Here is a 17,598-nt window from a genome sequence, read left to right as displayed (position 1 = left end):
TTTTATGAGAACAAAACAGAAAAATGTGCTGTTAAGTGTCTTGTCTAGCATTATGTTTGCATTTACATTAGATTTTTGCCTTTGTATTGGTAGCATTGTGACAGCAATCATGCAAGGGTCATCGGTTCGATCTCCTGGGGACACTCGCACTGATAAAATGTATACTTAGTATTAAAGCGTCTGCTATTTGCATGATGAGATTAAACCATTAATACATAAATAGGCCCTACACCTTGCAAGCATTTCAAAACTTTATGTATTCTAGTCTGTTTTGACATGTTATTATTAATGGGCCAGGTGAGGGCACTGTGCTCTTAAATACTGTAGTTTTTTGCAGTTTGGTATCTTTTCATAGACTAGAGATACAGTACAGATCTATACAGATACATATACTAGAGTACAACAGCAGACTCTTATGGTCTCATTTAAACAATGGAAATGCACTGCAATTTCCTTTCTTAGTATTTTTGTCTTGTTTTAAGTACAAATATCTAAAAATTCTTAAATCAAGATGCATTGTCTTGATGAGCAAAATGACATAAGAAAATACGTCTAGTATTAAGACAAAAACATAAAATTTAAGTGAATTTTAAAACAAGCAAAATAATCTGCCAATGGGATAAGAAAACTTGAAATACGTTTACTTTTTTCTTTAAAAAATGTCTTACCTCATTGGCAGATTGTTTTGCTTGTTTTAAGCGCAGATTTGATATTTTTTGTCTAAAAATAGACTTATTTTCTTAGGTAATTTTGCTCATCAAGGAAATACATCTTGATTTAAGAATTTTTGTATATTTTTACTTGATAATATATTTTTACAAAAATACTAAGTAAGAAAGCCATTTTTGCATTGTGTGTGCTGTTTATGATTAATCTTATTGAAATTACTTCTGCTTTTTTCAGTATGGGACCATCTAATTTATGTAATACATCCCATATATGAATAGCACTTTCACCATGTTGTTTTAAGAAAGGTCAAGGTAGATGTCCAACAATATAGAGAAACTGACTATAACTGCATAACTGCCAATAAGATAGATAGATGTGATAATATCCACCTATATACATTAACATAATTTTCTTATGTTATCATTATGTGTTTTTACTGCAATTCAAGCGTTAATGTTAAAATGTTTAATGAAATAAGCCACTTATACAGCTGACTGCCTAACATACCTTTTTTGGTAAAACTATATATAGATAGATAGATAGATAGATAGATAGATAGATAGATAGATAGATAGATAGATAGATAGATAGATAGATAGATAGATAGATAGATAGATAGATAGAGTGATAGATAATAACTTGAGTTTCTAATTTAACAACCTGACACTTTATTAATTCATCGTAAAAAAAACATATGCAGAATTTTAAATCACATATTCAGTTCTATTCCCTTCAATTATTCACAAGAAAATGTTCAGTAGACCTCTGCTTATTATATATTTTATATTTATTATTGGTATACCTCCACACATTTAGGCCAGACTTAAATGTATTGCGACACCATTGGAATCAATGATCAACAGTTTAAGCCAACACTTACAGTAGTGCTACTGAACAGGGCAGTCCATTTATTCATGTCTTATCAAGAAATTAAACCAAATTGCAATGAGTAACAATATCATGTTGTGCCTGCAGAAAAGGATGCAGTAATTGTGCAGAAGACTTAATCCTCTTTTCACAAAAGATTTCAACCTGAACTTGTAGCACTGCCATTAGAAATGTGTCCGTACTGTGCATTGAAAAATTGTGTCTTTTTATAAATACTCCTGTCTGCACAAAAAGTTAAAGTATTCAATCTCACTCTTTGCTTTCTTACTACATAGATTACATGTTGTGTTTACATCTGCTTGACAGTGTATATAACTTTTTCTGACTATGCTCACAATACTACCACTATAATACATATCTGTTGTCTTTCACTCAAATCATAAATCACTAAAGTCTCTTCTGTGTCTCATTTCTGCTCTATGTAGGGAAAATGATGTTGGTCTGTCAATATATCCACCCTCAGTAAATGGATTAGTGTTTGATTGTACCTGAGACTCCGCTGTCGTCACCTGTAATGATCTTTGGCTCGATTGGAGAAACTCCAGGCGCTCAAGGCCATTCGGATATCACAAGGTTGACCGGTAGTCAACTGCACGGTAAAAAGAATGATGTTTTTAAAAAGGCCTTTCTGGGTTGAACTTTTCATGTATTGTATGTGTGTCTCTTGCACTGTTTATCACCTTTATAGACCAGAAACATCTATCCCAAATGCTTGGCTAAACCTTGGCTTACACTCTTACAGATAAAGGTAATGATGTCATAGAAGAACCATTTTTGGCTAAAAGGTTCCAAGAACCTTTCTTCTAAAAACCTGTGATTAGTTATTTAAGGAACCGAAAATGGTTCCTCTGGCATCGCTGTGAAGAACCTTTTAAGTACACTGTAAAATATGCATTTTTGTCAAATTAACATATATTTTTATATAACTATAACTTAAAATATGTATTAAGTTAAACTTTATAAGTTATGTCAACTTATCACTTATAAGTTCTTGCAAGTTCTTTTAACTTTTTTTAAGTGTACCTTTATTTTTAATAGTGTATCATAAAGATCTAAAAATGAGTCTCTTTTATCATTCAGAATGGAAACACACACATTCATTTCCTTAAGTGTTTGCAATGCTGTCTGGTAATTAACTCAATACCCGCTGAACACACTGCTGTCGGAAATTACTGTAAAGCACACAAGCAGAAATCCCATTAAGACGTGACGTTCAGACTAATAAGGGCAACGTCCTTTATCTCTGAATAGCATGTGCAGCCATAAAAAGCTATAAAACAAGAACATCCTCTTTCCATGTGCATTAACAGGAAAATAATGACTTTTATGGTAGTTAATGAATGTTAATGACAGTCCTCTAAAATGTACCTATTTCTAATTCTTGTGTTGAGTGGTATTTACATTTTCTTTGTTTGATTATTATTATGGCCTGTGCTATCATCTACTTCCCTTCTACACCCATATCACATGTAAAATCTTAACTGTCTACAAAATAGGAAAAATAATGAGGGATAATTATTCACTGCAAAAATGACTTTCTTATTCAGTATTTTTGTCTTGTTTTCAGTAAAATATGCCAATGAGGTAAGAAAAAAATATTTTTTTCTTATACACATAATTCAAGAAAAATGAATTCACAAGATTCAAGATTTGTTGCTTGTTTTAAGCACAAATTCATTTAAATTGTAAATTTTTTGGTCTTAAAACTAGACTTATTTTCTTAGGTCAATTGGCTTATAAAAATACATCTTGATTTAAGACCTTTTAATATTTGTATATAATAAATAATATAATAATTATTATTTATTTTTTTGCATTGTTCTCATTAAAATGTTTAAAAGTTAAAAGTATTGTTTAATGTATTAGCCATACTGATTAAACATGCATTTTTTACTGTTACAAAACACACAATATATTCAAATGAACATTATAATTCAAGAATTAATGGAACATCTTATATATCCACGCCTTTATGCCACAGTGTCCCGACTTTTAAGAGCAGGTACATGTAATACCCTTATTCCTGTTAATCCGCTCTGACTGCACTGTTATGAAGGCAGTGGTTAGGAGCTATACTTGATGTCTTAATCTGTTGTTAGAAAAGAGTTACACAAAAAGGCTCTCACAGCACTTCCTGTTCACACAGATCTAAGCATGGATGAGATAGAGAGCGGCTCAAGGTCGGCATCTTCACAATGCTCTACCCCTACTGTGAGCCCGTGGAGAAACATGGTGGAATATTTCAAGAACCTTATCAAGAACTCAATATCACAGAGGTTTCGTGAATGGGTAAGGGAGTACTGCAAAAGGAACGGCTTGCTCACCCTCTCTGTGTTAGCTGTGATGTCCGGCTGTGCGGTGGGCTTCACATTGAGAAGCTTAAACTTGTCATCACAGGTATGTGGCTTCTGATTCATTGTTGCATATTTGAGGTGAAACTCTGCGTGACTCTGTTGTACAACCCCAGCAATGTTGTGCTGAATAGCTAGGATAAAAATTATAACATTTAGTGTCAGAAAGGGTTAAAGCAACATAAATGCCATCATATTAGTAAGTGCGTATATCAAAATAGGTTCATAAACTGAGCTCTGTGGCATGATTTCATTTACCACAGTAGATGATTTTGACTCACCCTCAAATCCTCATTACAGTACACTTACACTGGACATCTATAACATACATTGCAATATCAAATCTTTTGTAAGTACACCTACAAAATAGAAATGCTCTGTATAATACATGCAAGAGTATCCAAAAGTGACAGGTTATATAATGACAGGTTATATAAAGAAGTTGATCTGCCTAAAAGAGTCTCACCACTATAAAATGACACAATAGCTCAAATAACATTGATCAGATATGAAAAAAACTGCACTTTGTTTAGAAAAGCCTATAAGCTTTATTGTCAAAAAAAAGATACCAACCTTTAAAAGGCAGTACCCCTTTAAAAAAGTCCTAATATGTACTATTTAGGTATGGATATATATTTGGTATCAATATGTACATTTGAGGTACTAATATCAGGGCTCCCATGGGTCCTTAAAATCCTTGAAAGTTTGTGTATCTGGGGGAAAATAATTCAAGGCCCTAGGAAGTTGTTGAAAATATACATACATATATACAGGGCATTAAAAGTGCTTGAATCTATTTGATGCAAGAAGTTTTCTGGAAAATAATCCACATTATTCCCTGTGTAGTGTAGGATAATATCATAAAAATTCTAGACTTTTTAAGCACACCTGCTAAAGCTTATATCTTCTGTATGCGAATGTTGATTCATACCAAAATGTTTTTTTGCATAGTTGTGTTTGACACATGAAAACGTCTCGGGTTATGTATGTAACTGTTGTTCCCTGAGAAGGGAACGAGACGCTGCGTCTCCCTTGCCATACTTTCTGCGTCCCTGCAATGCCGTCTTTGGCAATATTTCAGATATTACTTCCTTGCTCCCGCGTCACCCTGTTTTTGTCGTAAAGTCTCATCTTTGGTTGAATTTGATATACACATTCAGACACACTTACCCCTGGGGGCGTCCCCAAAGTGTCATCGCAGTGACGCAGCACGAGTTCCCTTGAAAGGGAACTGTAACAATGTATCTTAAAAGGTAACATGAACCTTGCTCTCATGTCCCCACATTTACTCCTTGAATTTGAGGGTATTGGATCTGGAAAGTCCTTGAAAGGTCCTTGAATTTAACTAAGGTGTGGGAACCCTGTAATATGAACTCTTTAGGTGCACATATTTTATTGAAATTGTTCATTCCTATAAAATTTTTAATATCGTATTTAGTATATGAAGAGTTTGGTTCCAAAACGCGATAAACGCCATTTTTGAAAAAAATGAGTTACTGCCAAAATCAGTATTATATCAGGTCAGTAGTTAAAAGTAAATTCTTAATTTTACGCAAAATCCAATATCCGCCGTGTTATTCTGTCATCTTTTCTCCCTTTTTTCCCAAAATGCGATAAACGCCACTGCTCCTTTTTTACAGAACGCAATAAATCCATTTCTGATATTAGCCCACCAGTCACGCAATGTAAACAAACAATGGCGGACGCGCTGAGTCCACGGAGTCCTGGTTTTCCTCATCTACTTTGTACTTCGTGATCAACAAACAAAACAAAATAATACTTTAATTGCATCGCTAAACCTGTGATGGTTTTCTGTGATGGGAAAGAAACGTAAGCCATCAGCATCTAATAATTTCCCTGAGAGGCACTCGGGAGACTGGTGCTTGTTCTCCCGACAGCATCAAGCTTCTCATGCTAACACATTGACCCCAGAGAATCTTATGAAAAACTTTCCATTATTTTACTCAAAGTCAACGAAAATCGAGCAGGACCAAAAACATTTTACAGCTGATCTCTGTGAAAGACGGTAAGCGACGACGTAACCGCAATGACAGTGATCTTAATATGACAAAGTAAGTGTTTTGATTAATGACATTAATGTTTATATTTTTAATTAGTGTGTACAACTAGTCAACTAAATGAATATAACATGGCAAAGATGAATGCACATTTATATAGGCTATTGATTCAATAGATTTATAGCATTTTGAATAAAAACTTGTCATGGATTTATTGCATTTTGTGGAAAAAATTATCAGTTTTTATAATAAATCTTTGAAAATCAACTTATGGATTTGATTTTTTTATGTTTTTATAACCTAAAGATGCTATGTGAAAGTTTGTAACAGAAAATAGTTGTTTTCATCTTGTCACTTTCTTGGTATAGAAAACACGTTTTTACCAAAATTTGTCAAAATGGATTTATTGCGTTTTGGAACCAAACTCTTCATATATTCTGATCTGCTAGGTCTGCTTCTCTCTCAATGGTTTTTTTTCTACCTAGGACTTTTTCCCTCAGGGTTTTTCCTCCTAGGAGTTTTTTCAACCCCAATGGGAGTCGACTGACATTATCTTAACTTAGAACTGCCTGCTATACATTACATTAATACTCAGATCACAAGTATGGATTCATCTTGACACTGTATTTTGCTACTTTTGTTGTCCTCAGATTTGTTTGTGCTTTCTCTGGTTTTATTAATGTAAAGCTGCTTTGGAACAATTGAGCAATTGTGTAAAGCGCTATATAAATAAAATTGAATTGAACTAAATTGAATTAAAATGGTGTCCCGCCCATGATAGCTGACAATTTTTTTCTGCTTTTAAATCCTCCAGTATGTGTTTTCCCACTTGGGAGTGGTTTTCCGGACAGGGCTTATCATAGTCCCAAACTTAAATGCATGTTTGAGCTGCTTTCATTTAAAAACACCTTGTACTGACATATCTTAACATATATCAGTGCCATTGTTTTGTCTCAAGATGCACACCTGTATTGTTTTTTGTAAAGTTTGTTTGTAAAAACTACTTAAATTTCCTAATATAACTAAGGCCTAGTCCTGGATTAACAATGGAATAACAATACCACCTTTTAAATTAAAGGGATAGTTCACCTTAAAATGAAATTCTGTGATTATTTTCTCATCCTCATGTTGTTTTAAACCTGTTTGAATTCCTTTTTTCTGATGAACACAAAAGAAGATATTTTGAGAAATTATGGTAAACACACAGCAGATAGTGGCAATTGACTTCAATAGTAGGAATAAAAAAATATGATGGATTTTATTGGATACCGTCAACTGTGTGCTTACTATCATTTATCAAAATATTTTCGTCATCATTTATCACGATACTTCCAGAATATTTTTTCCTACTATGGAAGTCAATGTTCACTATTTGCTGTGTGTTTACAATTATTTCTCAAAATATCTTCTTTTGTGTTCATCAGAAAAATAAATTCATACAGGTTTAGAACGACATGAGGATGAATAAATGATGACAGAATTTTCATTTTAAGGTGAACTATCCCTTTAAGGTTGCTCAAACATGAATTTTAGTCTGGGACTAAGTCCTGTCCAGGAAACCACCCCTTAGGGGCGGTTTCCCGGACAGGGATTAGCATAATCCAGGACTAGGCCTTAGTTTAATTAGGAAATATAACTCGTTTTAACAAACATGCCTTACTAAAAACATTACCTGTGTGCATTTTGAGGCAAAACAAAGGGCACTGATGGATTTTAAGATATGTAAGTTACAGTTGTTTTCAGTTTGGACAGCTCTTAAAAATGTTTTAGTCTAGGACTAGTCTAATCCCTGTCTGGGAAACCACCCCTTAAAGTATAAGTGCAAACTTAAGTTTGAGAACATCCTGCAATTTTTCACATATGCAATCTAATGTAAGCAATCCTAATTGTAGCATGAGATTTAAAATTGTGTGTCTCATATATAAATTACCAGTCAGCTAACCTAATTCTCCAAAGACATTACTGAAACAGTTAATCATGGTAAAAGGTTTATATGTTAGGGTGATGTTAAAAATAAATAATTAATGAGAAAGATCACTAAAACTCTGTCTGTCTTCTTTCCCCAGGCAAAAATCTATTTCTCATTTCCTGGTGAACTTCTCATGAGAATGCTGAAAATGTTAATTCTTCCTCTCATCACATCCAGGTAACTACATTTGTATTTGAGATGCTCTTTTTTTACTCAAGCATGTGACATACCTGTGAGAGTTACAGAAATCTATCAGGCTGCAATGTTTTAAGACTCTTCAAAGAACGATGGGGTGACTTTTATAGTAGCTTTCTTATCTGATGGTATCCTTTGCCTCAGGATTTATATGACAAAAATGTCATTAAATGGTGCCTGGATTTTTTTTTTTTGGGGGGGGTGAATTATTGGACTTTGTATTGGTACGGGTACTGATAAATCAGATGATGGGGAAACAACCTTATAATTTATAGATACAAACACCAATAACTCAAAATGAAACCCTTTGCTTACAGTTTAATGTCTGGCTTGTCTGCTATGGACACCAAGGCCAGTGGACGTCTGGGCCTTCTCACCATCACATATTACCTGTGGACAACCTTCATTGCAGTAATAGTGGGCATTATTCTTGTGCTGATCATTCATCCTGGAGCTGGTACTGAGAAAGAGGGCCATAAAGCTGCAGGAGGGCCAGTGATGACATCAGCAGATGCCCTGCTTGATTTGATCAGGTAATCTTACAATATTATCAATGCACTTGACTCAATTCAAACAGAAACACTATGAGACATTCATTACTTAATGAATGTGAGAAATTGCACATTGGTAAAGAGAGTATCTCATTATTCGGTTATAAAAGCCAATTGGATTTTTGGTAAGTGCTCTAAAACACATGCACATTTCCCGGACCATCTGAAAATAGTTTTTAGCCTGTGTACACAAAAATGTGCAAGATTTGTACATTTAACATCTGTTGAAGATGTACACACAATAAAATGCTTTGTTGTTTCAACCCACAGTTGGAAAAAATATAGAGAACACAATCAAAAATGTCCATAGTTGTAGTAAAAAACAACTCAGGATTTTGGGTTGAAATAGAATAGGTTCATTTAAACCCAAAGGTTGGATTTGTTTACATTTTACCCAACCATGGGTTGGTACAACCCTGAATTTTATACTGGGTTGTCACTGGGACGGTACACTGTCAAAAGTAAACGTACAAAAGCTGTCCTTGGGGCAGTACCCTTTAAAAAGGTCCTAATATGTACCATTTAGGTACAAACGTGTATCTTTGAAGTACTAATATGCACTCTTTGGGTACAAAGGTGTACCTTTTTGAAAGGGTACTGTCCCAGTGACAACTTATGTAGCTTTGTAGCCCTTAGAAAAACTACATCTTTGTACCTATAGACAGTGTTCTAATTGAGGGGGTCTAGGGTGGTCCTGGACCCCTATAAAGCACAAAAATATCAATAAGGGTGGTCCCCTGCTTTTTTTTTATTAAAAGACTTCCTTCATTTTAAAATTCTCGTGCTGCGTTGCCACAAAGTGATACTGCTCATTATTTGTACCAATTTTGCAATAAACTAATCCAAAAGATTTCTGTCTGAGATATACAGTGGCAAGAAAAAGTATGTGAACCCCTAGGAATAAACTGGTTTTCTAATGTGATTTGCCATAAAATGTGATCTGATCCTCATCTAGGTCACAACAATAGACAAACACAATGCGCATAAGGTGACAACACACAAATAATTCTTGTTTCTTGTGTCTTTTTTGAGAACCCGCATTAAACATTCATAGTGCTGGAGGAAAATGTAAGTGAACCCTTGGAATGAACAGCTTGTTGAGCCTCATTTGGCAGCAAATACTTCAAGCAAGCGCTTTCAGTAATTCTGAATCAGACCTGCGCATCGTTTTTTTTTTTTGCTCATTCCCCTTTACAAAACCGCTTTAACTCAGACACATTTGTAGGATGTCTGGTGTGAACCGCTCTCTTGAGGTCATTCCACAGGTTAAGGTCTGGGCTTTGACTAGGCCACTCCAAATGGCGCATTTTGTTTTTCTTAAGCCAGTCTGTAGTGGATTTACTACAATGCTTAAGGTCATTGTCCTGTTGCATCAACTAACTTCTACTGAGCTTCAACTGGTGGACAGCCACCCTGACATTATCCTGTAGGATTTTTTTAACTTAATAATTGATTTTACCCTCGATGATGGCAAGTGGTCCAGGCCATGAGGCAGCAAAGCAAGCCAAAATCATGATGTTCCCTCCACCATACTTCACTGTTGGGATGATGTTTTGATGTTGGTAAGCTGTGCCCATTTTGCGCCATAACATTTTTGCCAAAAAATTTAACTTTTGTTTCATCAATCCATAAAATATTTTCCCAGTAGCACTGGGGTTTGCCAAGGTGCTCTTTTGAAAACGTCAGGCTCACAGCAATGTTTTCGGGAGAGCAGTGGCTTCCTCCGTGGTGTACTGTCATAGACACCATGCCTGTCTAAAGACTTGCGTATGGTAGACTCAGGAACAGAGCTGTGTGCCCGTTCCAATGATGCCTTCAAGCCTTTAGCTGTTACTCGTGGGTTCTTCTTTACTTCATTGAGTATTCTGCATGGTGTCTTAGGAGTCATCTTGACTGTGCGCCCACTTCTAGGAAGGGTAGCTACAGTATTTAACTGTCTCCATTTATAGACAATTTGTCTAAGTGTAGACTGATGGAGGTCTAAACATTTTGAGATTGTTTTGTATCCCTTTTCAGCCTTACGTAGTGCAACATCTCTTGATCAGATATCTTTATAAGAGCATGGTTCAGAAGAGCTGATGCTTCTTAAGGAGCAGCAATCTTAAAATGTGTGAGTGTCTTAATATCAATCAAAGTTGCACTAAACCACACATTTAAACTCATTTTATTAATTGGACTCCAGTTTGACAGCTTCTGACAAAAAAGCTTTCAATAAAGTAATTAGTCCATGTGCTCACTTACATTTTCCTCCAGCACTGTGAATGTTTAATGGGTGTTTCCAAAAAAGACACAAGAAACTGGAATTATTTATGTCTTGTGGGCTTGTGCGCATTGTGTTTGTTTATTGTTGTGGCCTAGATGAGGATCAGATAACATTTTGTGGCGAGTCGCTGTGGAGAACCGGTTTGTTCCTAGGGGTTCACATACTTTTTCTTGCCACTGTATGTAAATTTTGGAGGAATTGACATATTGTTAGATTTAGGATTGGGTTAGGGGCTTTTAAAAATTCTTCTTAAACTATTATTTCACACTAATTTGAGCTGTAAAAAATTATAAAAGTTTTTTTTTTTAGATCAAAATGTTGATCCAGGATCACATCTTACTACTCACAGCGACCCTATAATGATGTGGGGGCTTGGCCGGAGGGGAGGCTTGGCTAGGGGTCCCCCATATAATCTTACATAATCATAATCTGACATAATTCGAACACTGCTTAAAGACTGCAATTTATGAAGGTTGTTACTGATGTTTGTGCAGTTTTCTTGTACTTATTGAGTGTGTATGTATTTATATATTTTTCTGTATGTTTCTTTCTGGGTTTTTTTTGTGAATTGATGTCTTTTTCACTATGGGGAGATTGTGGTGTTGATTATAGAAGTAAAAACTACAACTCCCAATATTGAACTACAACTCATGACTTTCACAGGTGCGGCATACATTTCTGTACTAAAATGGTACATATTAAAACCCTTTCAAATGGTACGTCCCAGTACCAGTTTTTTTTGAGTGCATTGTACACTGTGAAAAAACTTTGCTGCCTTAAAATTTTTTGTTGAATCAACTAAGACTTACAAGTCATGTCAACAAAGATGAGTTGTCACAACTTATAAAATATAGTTGAGAAAAGTCAACTTAATTTTATAAGTTATAACAACTCACCTGTAGTTATAACAACTCATCTTTACTCAAGATAAATAATAGTAAGTTGAAATGACTTGTAAATTGGAGTTGATTCAACAAAAAATTTTAAGGCAGCAAAGTATTTTTTACAGTGTACCTTTAGCATCAGTTGGAAATGTACATTTGTACCCTTTCTAACTTTACTATTGCACACTAAGTTGTTTAAAAGTTCACAGGTGTAGCTTTTTTCATCAGACTTGATGTTGACATGCTTGTTAATATAACCAAGATGGCCACTGCGTTTACTGAGTTAGCATAGAAAGACGACAACACTTTTACATTACTTGAAACATTTGGACAGCAAACATTGTAAACAATTCATACGACAAGGTCAACAAATTGAATTAAAGGTGAATTAAAAGTTCACATTTTAAAATCAACGTAACTTACATAACCACTCAAAAGGATTTGTGGTCAAGTCAAGGCGATCAAGGCCTAATCTTGCAGTCTTGTAACCTGACAAACGGATTGGATTTGGGTATATTTAGAAAGCCGCCCAAGAGGATGTGAATAACATCATGAGGGTGAAAGAAGCTTTAGGGCAGATTTAATAGGATTCATCTCAGTGAGGCACCTGTAGAATGAGGATTTATAAATAAACCGTTCACCGGCGTCTCCCCCCAGGATCTTCGGCTGAGCTAAATCAGAGTCATTTATTATATAGACACACAGATGTCCAGTTTTGCCCTGTCATGACGACAAATACTGTGCCACTTCCTGACCGACAAGTCCATACAGTGACTGAGATGATGACAGAATAAAATGTTTTTAAATGTGTGAATTTATGTATGACAGATTGTGTCTGTTGTCCAACAGGAACATGATCCCATCCAATCTGATTGAAGCCACATTTCAGCAGGTGAGATACAGAACATAAGAACCTATCAAGTATGTTGTTGCATGTGTTATTAAGCACCGTCCATCTCTGCTCTTTTGTTTCAGTATAAAACCGAGCTTGTGCCTAATTTTAAAAACAGCGAAAAATCATCGCAGGCCAACTTTGTGTACGTTATGCCAGACTATGACAATCCAAAGATGGGCCACCCAGTGTTTTTGGAACTGACTCCTCCCCCTGAGCTCCACTACAGGATCGTTCCGGGGAAAAGCAACGGGATGAACGTACTGGGAATTGTCATTTTCTCTGCCACTATGGGTGCGTCCTTTTTTATAAACTGCCAGAAAGAAAGACCAGCCTAAACTTCCATGTTGGTCTGAGCTGGTTCATGCACGCTAGAGTTGGTTTGGTAGACGTTATTTATGAATAAATATAAGTTGCGTTTATGATTCGCAGGTCTTTTGCTTGGTAGAATGGGGTCAAGAGGTGCACCACTTGTAAACGTGTGTCTTTGTGTCAATGAGTGTGTCATGAAGATCATCAATGCTGCTATGTGGTAAGTAGAAGTACATGGAAATCTATTTATGTTTGAGAGGCAAATCACAAAATTCCCTTATATAGTTTTGTTTGGACCTTAATTCAGAAGAATTTTATGCAGAATAACATTCCTGGTTCTTTCTGCAGGTACTTCCCATTTGGGATTGTGTTTCTGGTTGCTGGAAAGATCCTTGACATGCATGATCCTGCGGATCTTGCCGAGAAGCTTGGGATGTACTTCATAACTGTTCTGGCCGGTCTGTTTGTCCATGGTGTGATTTTACTACCATCATTCTTCTTCCTTTTCACCAGGAAAAATCCTTTTAGCTACATCCGTGGGCTCCTTCAGGCTCTGGTTATTGCTTTGGCAACTTCATCCAGGTAAAGAAAAAACCTTTCTCACAAACAGCAATTAAGATGATTGCAAAATAAAATACTTTATGGTTTATTGAACAAAAAATGAATGACAAAATCATTATTTTATAAGAATATAAGAATCTAAAGCAACTTTAATAAATTGCGATGGTTTTTTTACTATTTTACCTAGAGATGCACCGATATATCGGCAAATAATCGGTAAAAGACAATAAAAGCAATTTTTCTCACTATCGGCTGATATAAAACAGCCGATACACATTTTGTATACTTGTACCTTCTGTTTATGTAAACAACCCTTTGCGATTTAAATCAATAAATAAATCAGGGGGAAATACAGCCGATAGTCATGGCCGATATATCCTGTCAATCAAAAGAGAACAGGAAAATGCAATGAATCTGAGCTCAGTGTAAAGAAACATCAATCATTTAATGCTCAATATTAATGGTTATTATATGAATAAATAACATCCAGATTTTGATCCAGAATTTGGTTAATGCAAGTTAATATAACCACCAAACTATCGGCAGATATCATTCTAAATAATCGGCTATCGTATCGGTGGATTTTTTAAAAAATATCTGTGCATTTTACCCAATCTTTTGTTTGCATTATGAAGTTTGGTGTGTAGGTAAGTGAGATACACAATAATAAATATTCATTGATTTTCCAGTTCAGCTACTCTGCCAATAACAATGAAGTGCTTGTTGGAAAACTGTCACGTGGATCGGAAAATAGCCCGATTCGTGCTTCCTGTCGGTGCCACTATCAATATGGATGGCACAGCGCTGTATGAGGCAGTGGCGGCCATCTTCATCGCACAGGTCAACGAGTACGAGCTAGATTTTGGACAACTTGTTACTATCAGGTAAAGTATTTCCATTAGTCCAGAATGACATGTAAAGAGAATTATGTGTATTAAAGTTGATTTATTGTTGATCTTTTCTTAGTATCACAGCTACTGCAGCGAGCATAGGAGCAGCTGGAATCCCACAGGCGGGTCTTGTTACCATGGTTATCGTCTTAACATCCGTAGGTTTGCCTCCGGATGACATCTCCCTCATTGTGGCTATTGACTGGATCCTGTAAGTACAATACAGCCGAAACGACCATCCATAAATTTACTACTTGAAAATACGCTGTTTTCTAACATGCAACTACAAAGACTTTTCTTATTGTTTTTTTTTTCAGGGACAGATTTCGAACAATGATCAACGTGCTTGGAGATGCTTTAGCGGCAGGAATCATGGCTCACGTGTGCCGAAAGGACTTTCAGAAAAGTATGGCATCATCAAACAACGCAGAGAGAGTAAGATTTTCCACCATGTGTTTTCAACACCTGTATTGGTGCCGTATCTGTTTATGTACAGTGGCAAGCACTACCACATGACATTACATTTATGCATTTGACAGATACTGTTACCCGAAGTGACTTATAGTGAATTCAATCCATATTTTGATCAGTAGGTGTTTCCTAGAGATCTAACCCATGTTAACACAACACAAGTACAACATATTGGTAATCTGATTGTTGTGTAATAGCTGTATTTTGTGTCTTGCAGAGAGATACTTTAATATCTTATGGAAACCAGAGCGTGCAAAGTTTTCCCACATCGGAGACTCCGCTGTTGGCCAACAGGGACTACATTTTAGAAGTGGTTGGGGATCAGGTGATCGAGAAACCGCCCTGTTATAACCTCTGCCAAGTTTAACTTTGACATATGAAACTGAGAAGGAACTGGAGCTGCCTTGACTTCACAAAAAACCTTTCCTCTTTTTCTTGCTTTTGTTACACTATTGTGCCATTCTGTCGTGTTAGTTTTACCTCAACAGTCGCCTATTGGTGAACCTGCAAATTGAGGAAACTTTGAGGATTTTCATATCTAATTTTTTTTTTATAAAACTGTAATGTTCAGATGTTTTTTTTAAGTTTCACTATGCAGGATTTTCAGTTACTGTTTGTAAATATAACATCCAAACTTGGGCCCTCCAGAAGCACGCAAATTAACCAAATATTTAGCAAGTAAATATCTACACTACCGGTCAAAAGGTTTGGAACACTCACTCGTTCTTTATTTATATTTTTTCTACATTACCGAATAATAATAAACTTTTCCAAACTATAGCATAACACACATGTAACTGTGGAAATTGTGTTGGTGACTAAAAGCATACGAAAAAAATCAAAACTCTGTTATATTTTATCATCTGAAATGCGGTCACCCTTTGCTTAGAAATTGCAAAACCGTATACTAGTGTTATTTTATTAAGAAGATTCTTGAAGTATCACCTTAAGATGAATTTTAAAGAATACTGAAGTTGTTCTGATTTAAACTGGGCTTTTATTTGTTGCTTTCTCTTCAATATTCAGTCCAAGTCTAAAATAATATTTAAAAAATAAAATTGTAGTTTTCTAATAACAGAAATGCTGTTTGGCACTGCTATATTTTTGTCTACAAAAGTAATTACAAGCATTTATCCATTTTTTTAACATTTCAGTCAAGTGTTTCAAAACTAGTATATGTAAACTTTCAGCTCTGAATTTATACACAAACACAAATGTACTAAATAGCTACCACTATCTCCAACAATGAACTTATTTCCAACAAAATGTATTATATTGCTGTTGTATAACTGGCTTGTGTGTTAAACAGCACATTATTTAAAACTCGGTAATTTCTACAGACCTCAAGACTTATTTTTCATAATATACATAATGTTTAGTTGTAAATAAACATGTCGTAAGCTGCTCGTATGTAAATTGCAACCCAGACAGAAGATGACTCCAGGCCTGATCCGCACCGGAGCTGCTGACCTTGGCGTGAATCCGGCCCGGAGTCATCTGCGGTCTAGGAAGCTACTACCGATGCCATTACACAATCCTGTCTAACAGGACACATTCATTGGCCTTCAGCGCTCGTCTGTGGATGTATACAAACCCCAGATTTACTCTGCTTTAACTATATTTGTGTTCTCTGGTTATTTTCATAAGTGCTTTACGTTGCTGCCCATAAACGTCCCAAGCAATGTACAAGCAGTGAACAGTGTTTCTGTAGACACAAACACGAGCATATACTTATAGTAGATAATTAGTAAGAGATTATGATTGTATGAGTAGCCGACTTACTTTTTTGAGAAATCCTGCATATTGCATCTTTAACTACTATGTGTGTCCTAGAATTGCCTTGAAACACAACAATGATGTATGGCAGTTAAACTGATTGAAAAATGATGACAAACCATAATATCCCAATAGGAAAGCATAACTGGGTGATTCTGACGAAATCCAGATTTAGAAGGTGTCCAGCATCAGAATTTTTAAAAAGCCCTTGAAGCCAATTTTTTTGCACATGTAAGATTAAGGTCTGAAATATAACCATTATTTTTAGAGGATTTAAAAAATATTTCTTATAGAATTATTTACATTTTTAGATTATCATTATCAAAAATTATCATTACCACAACAGGATATTACATTAAATATATGCATTTACAAACTCATGTCTCCGTAATGAGAACTAAAAAGTTGTCTAGGTCGATGACAAACAAAATTTAAACTTTTATCTAGAGAGAAAAAACAAGAACTGCTTACCTGGTGGCCATCTTGAGTGTCACAGTCAATTTTTTTTGAAAATGTTCGTTTATTGAGGGCTTAAACAATGATTGAAAATTGTTGCGGAAGATGAGAAAACTTGGACACATTTATACTCATTATTATTGTCTCTACATTGACCAATGATTACCAAATACCAATTTTTTTTACTGTAAATGTTTATAGTATAACATGCACTGAAGCTTCTTATTTTTTTAGATTTTTTAATTATAAATATTTCCATGTCAATGAACCCAAATCCAGTCATGGACATGTTGCGGTAATGAAAATTTTCCCCTTAAATGTGGAAAAAACAACAAAATTGGTTTGTGATGTCAGTGGAAATCATGTGCAAAATAGTACATGAAGAGATGTTTGTAACTGCATGCTTCTTATTTTGATAGCATTTACTTTTTTATCAATGTTTCATGTCCTCA

General features: G+C 35.3%; 1 protein-coding gene across 1 annotated transcript; it reads left to right on the top strand.

The window, feature by feature from the left end:
• The first annotated feature begins 3,432 nt into the window (after nucleotides 1-3,432).
• Nucleotides 3,433-15,484, top strand: slc1a8b (solute carrier family 1 member 8b). Its single transcript, XM_055201650.2, has 11 exons — nucleotides 3,433-3,954; nucleotides 7,993-8,072; nucleotides 8,408-8,623; nucleotides 12,638-12,680; nucleotides 12,764-12,974; nucleotides 13,113-13,212; nucleotides 13,341-13,574; nucleotides 14,243-14,437; nucleotides 14,520-14,654; nucleotides 14,761-14,878; nucleotides 15,132-15,484. Exons 1-11 carry the CDS (start codon nucleotides 3,712-3,714, stop codon nucleotides 15,279-15,281), a joined length of 1,725 nt encoding a protein of 574 aa, XP_055057625.2. The 5' UTR covers nucleotides 3,433-3,711; the 3' UTR covers nucleotides 15,282-15,484.
• The last annotated feature ends 2,114 nt before the right edge of the window (nucleotides 15,485-17,598 follow it).

Source organism: Misgurnus anguillicaudatus, chromosome 2, assembly GCF_027580225.2.
Source record: "Misgurnus anguillicaudatus chromosome 2, ASM2758022v2, whole genome shotgun sequence".
NCBI classification, from domain to species: Eukaryota; Metazoa; Chordata; class Actinopteri; order Cypriniformes; family Cobitidae; genus Misgurnus; species Misgurnus anguillicaudatus.
Note: the sequence above shows the minus strand (reverse complement) of the source record. Positions and strands in the feature narration are given on the sequence as shown.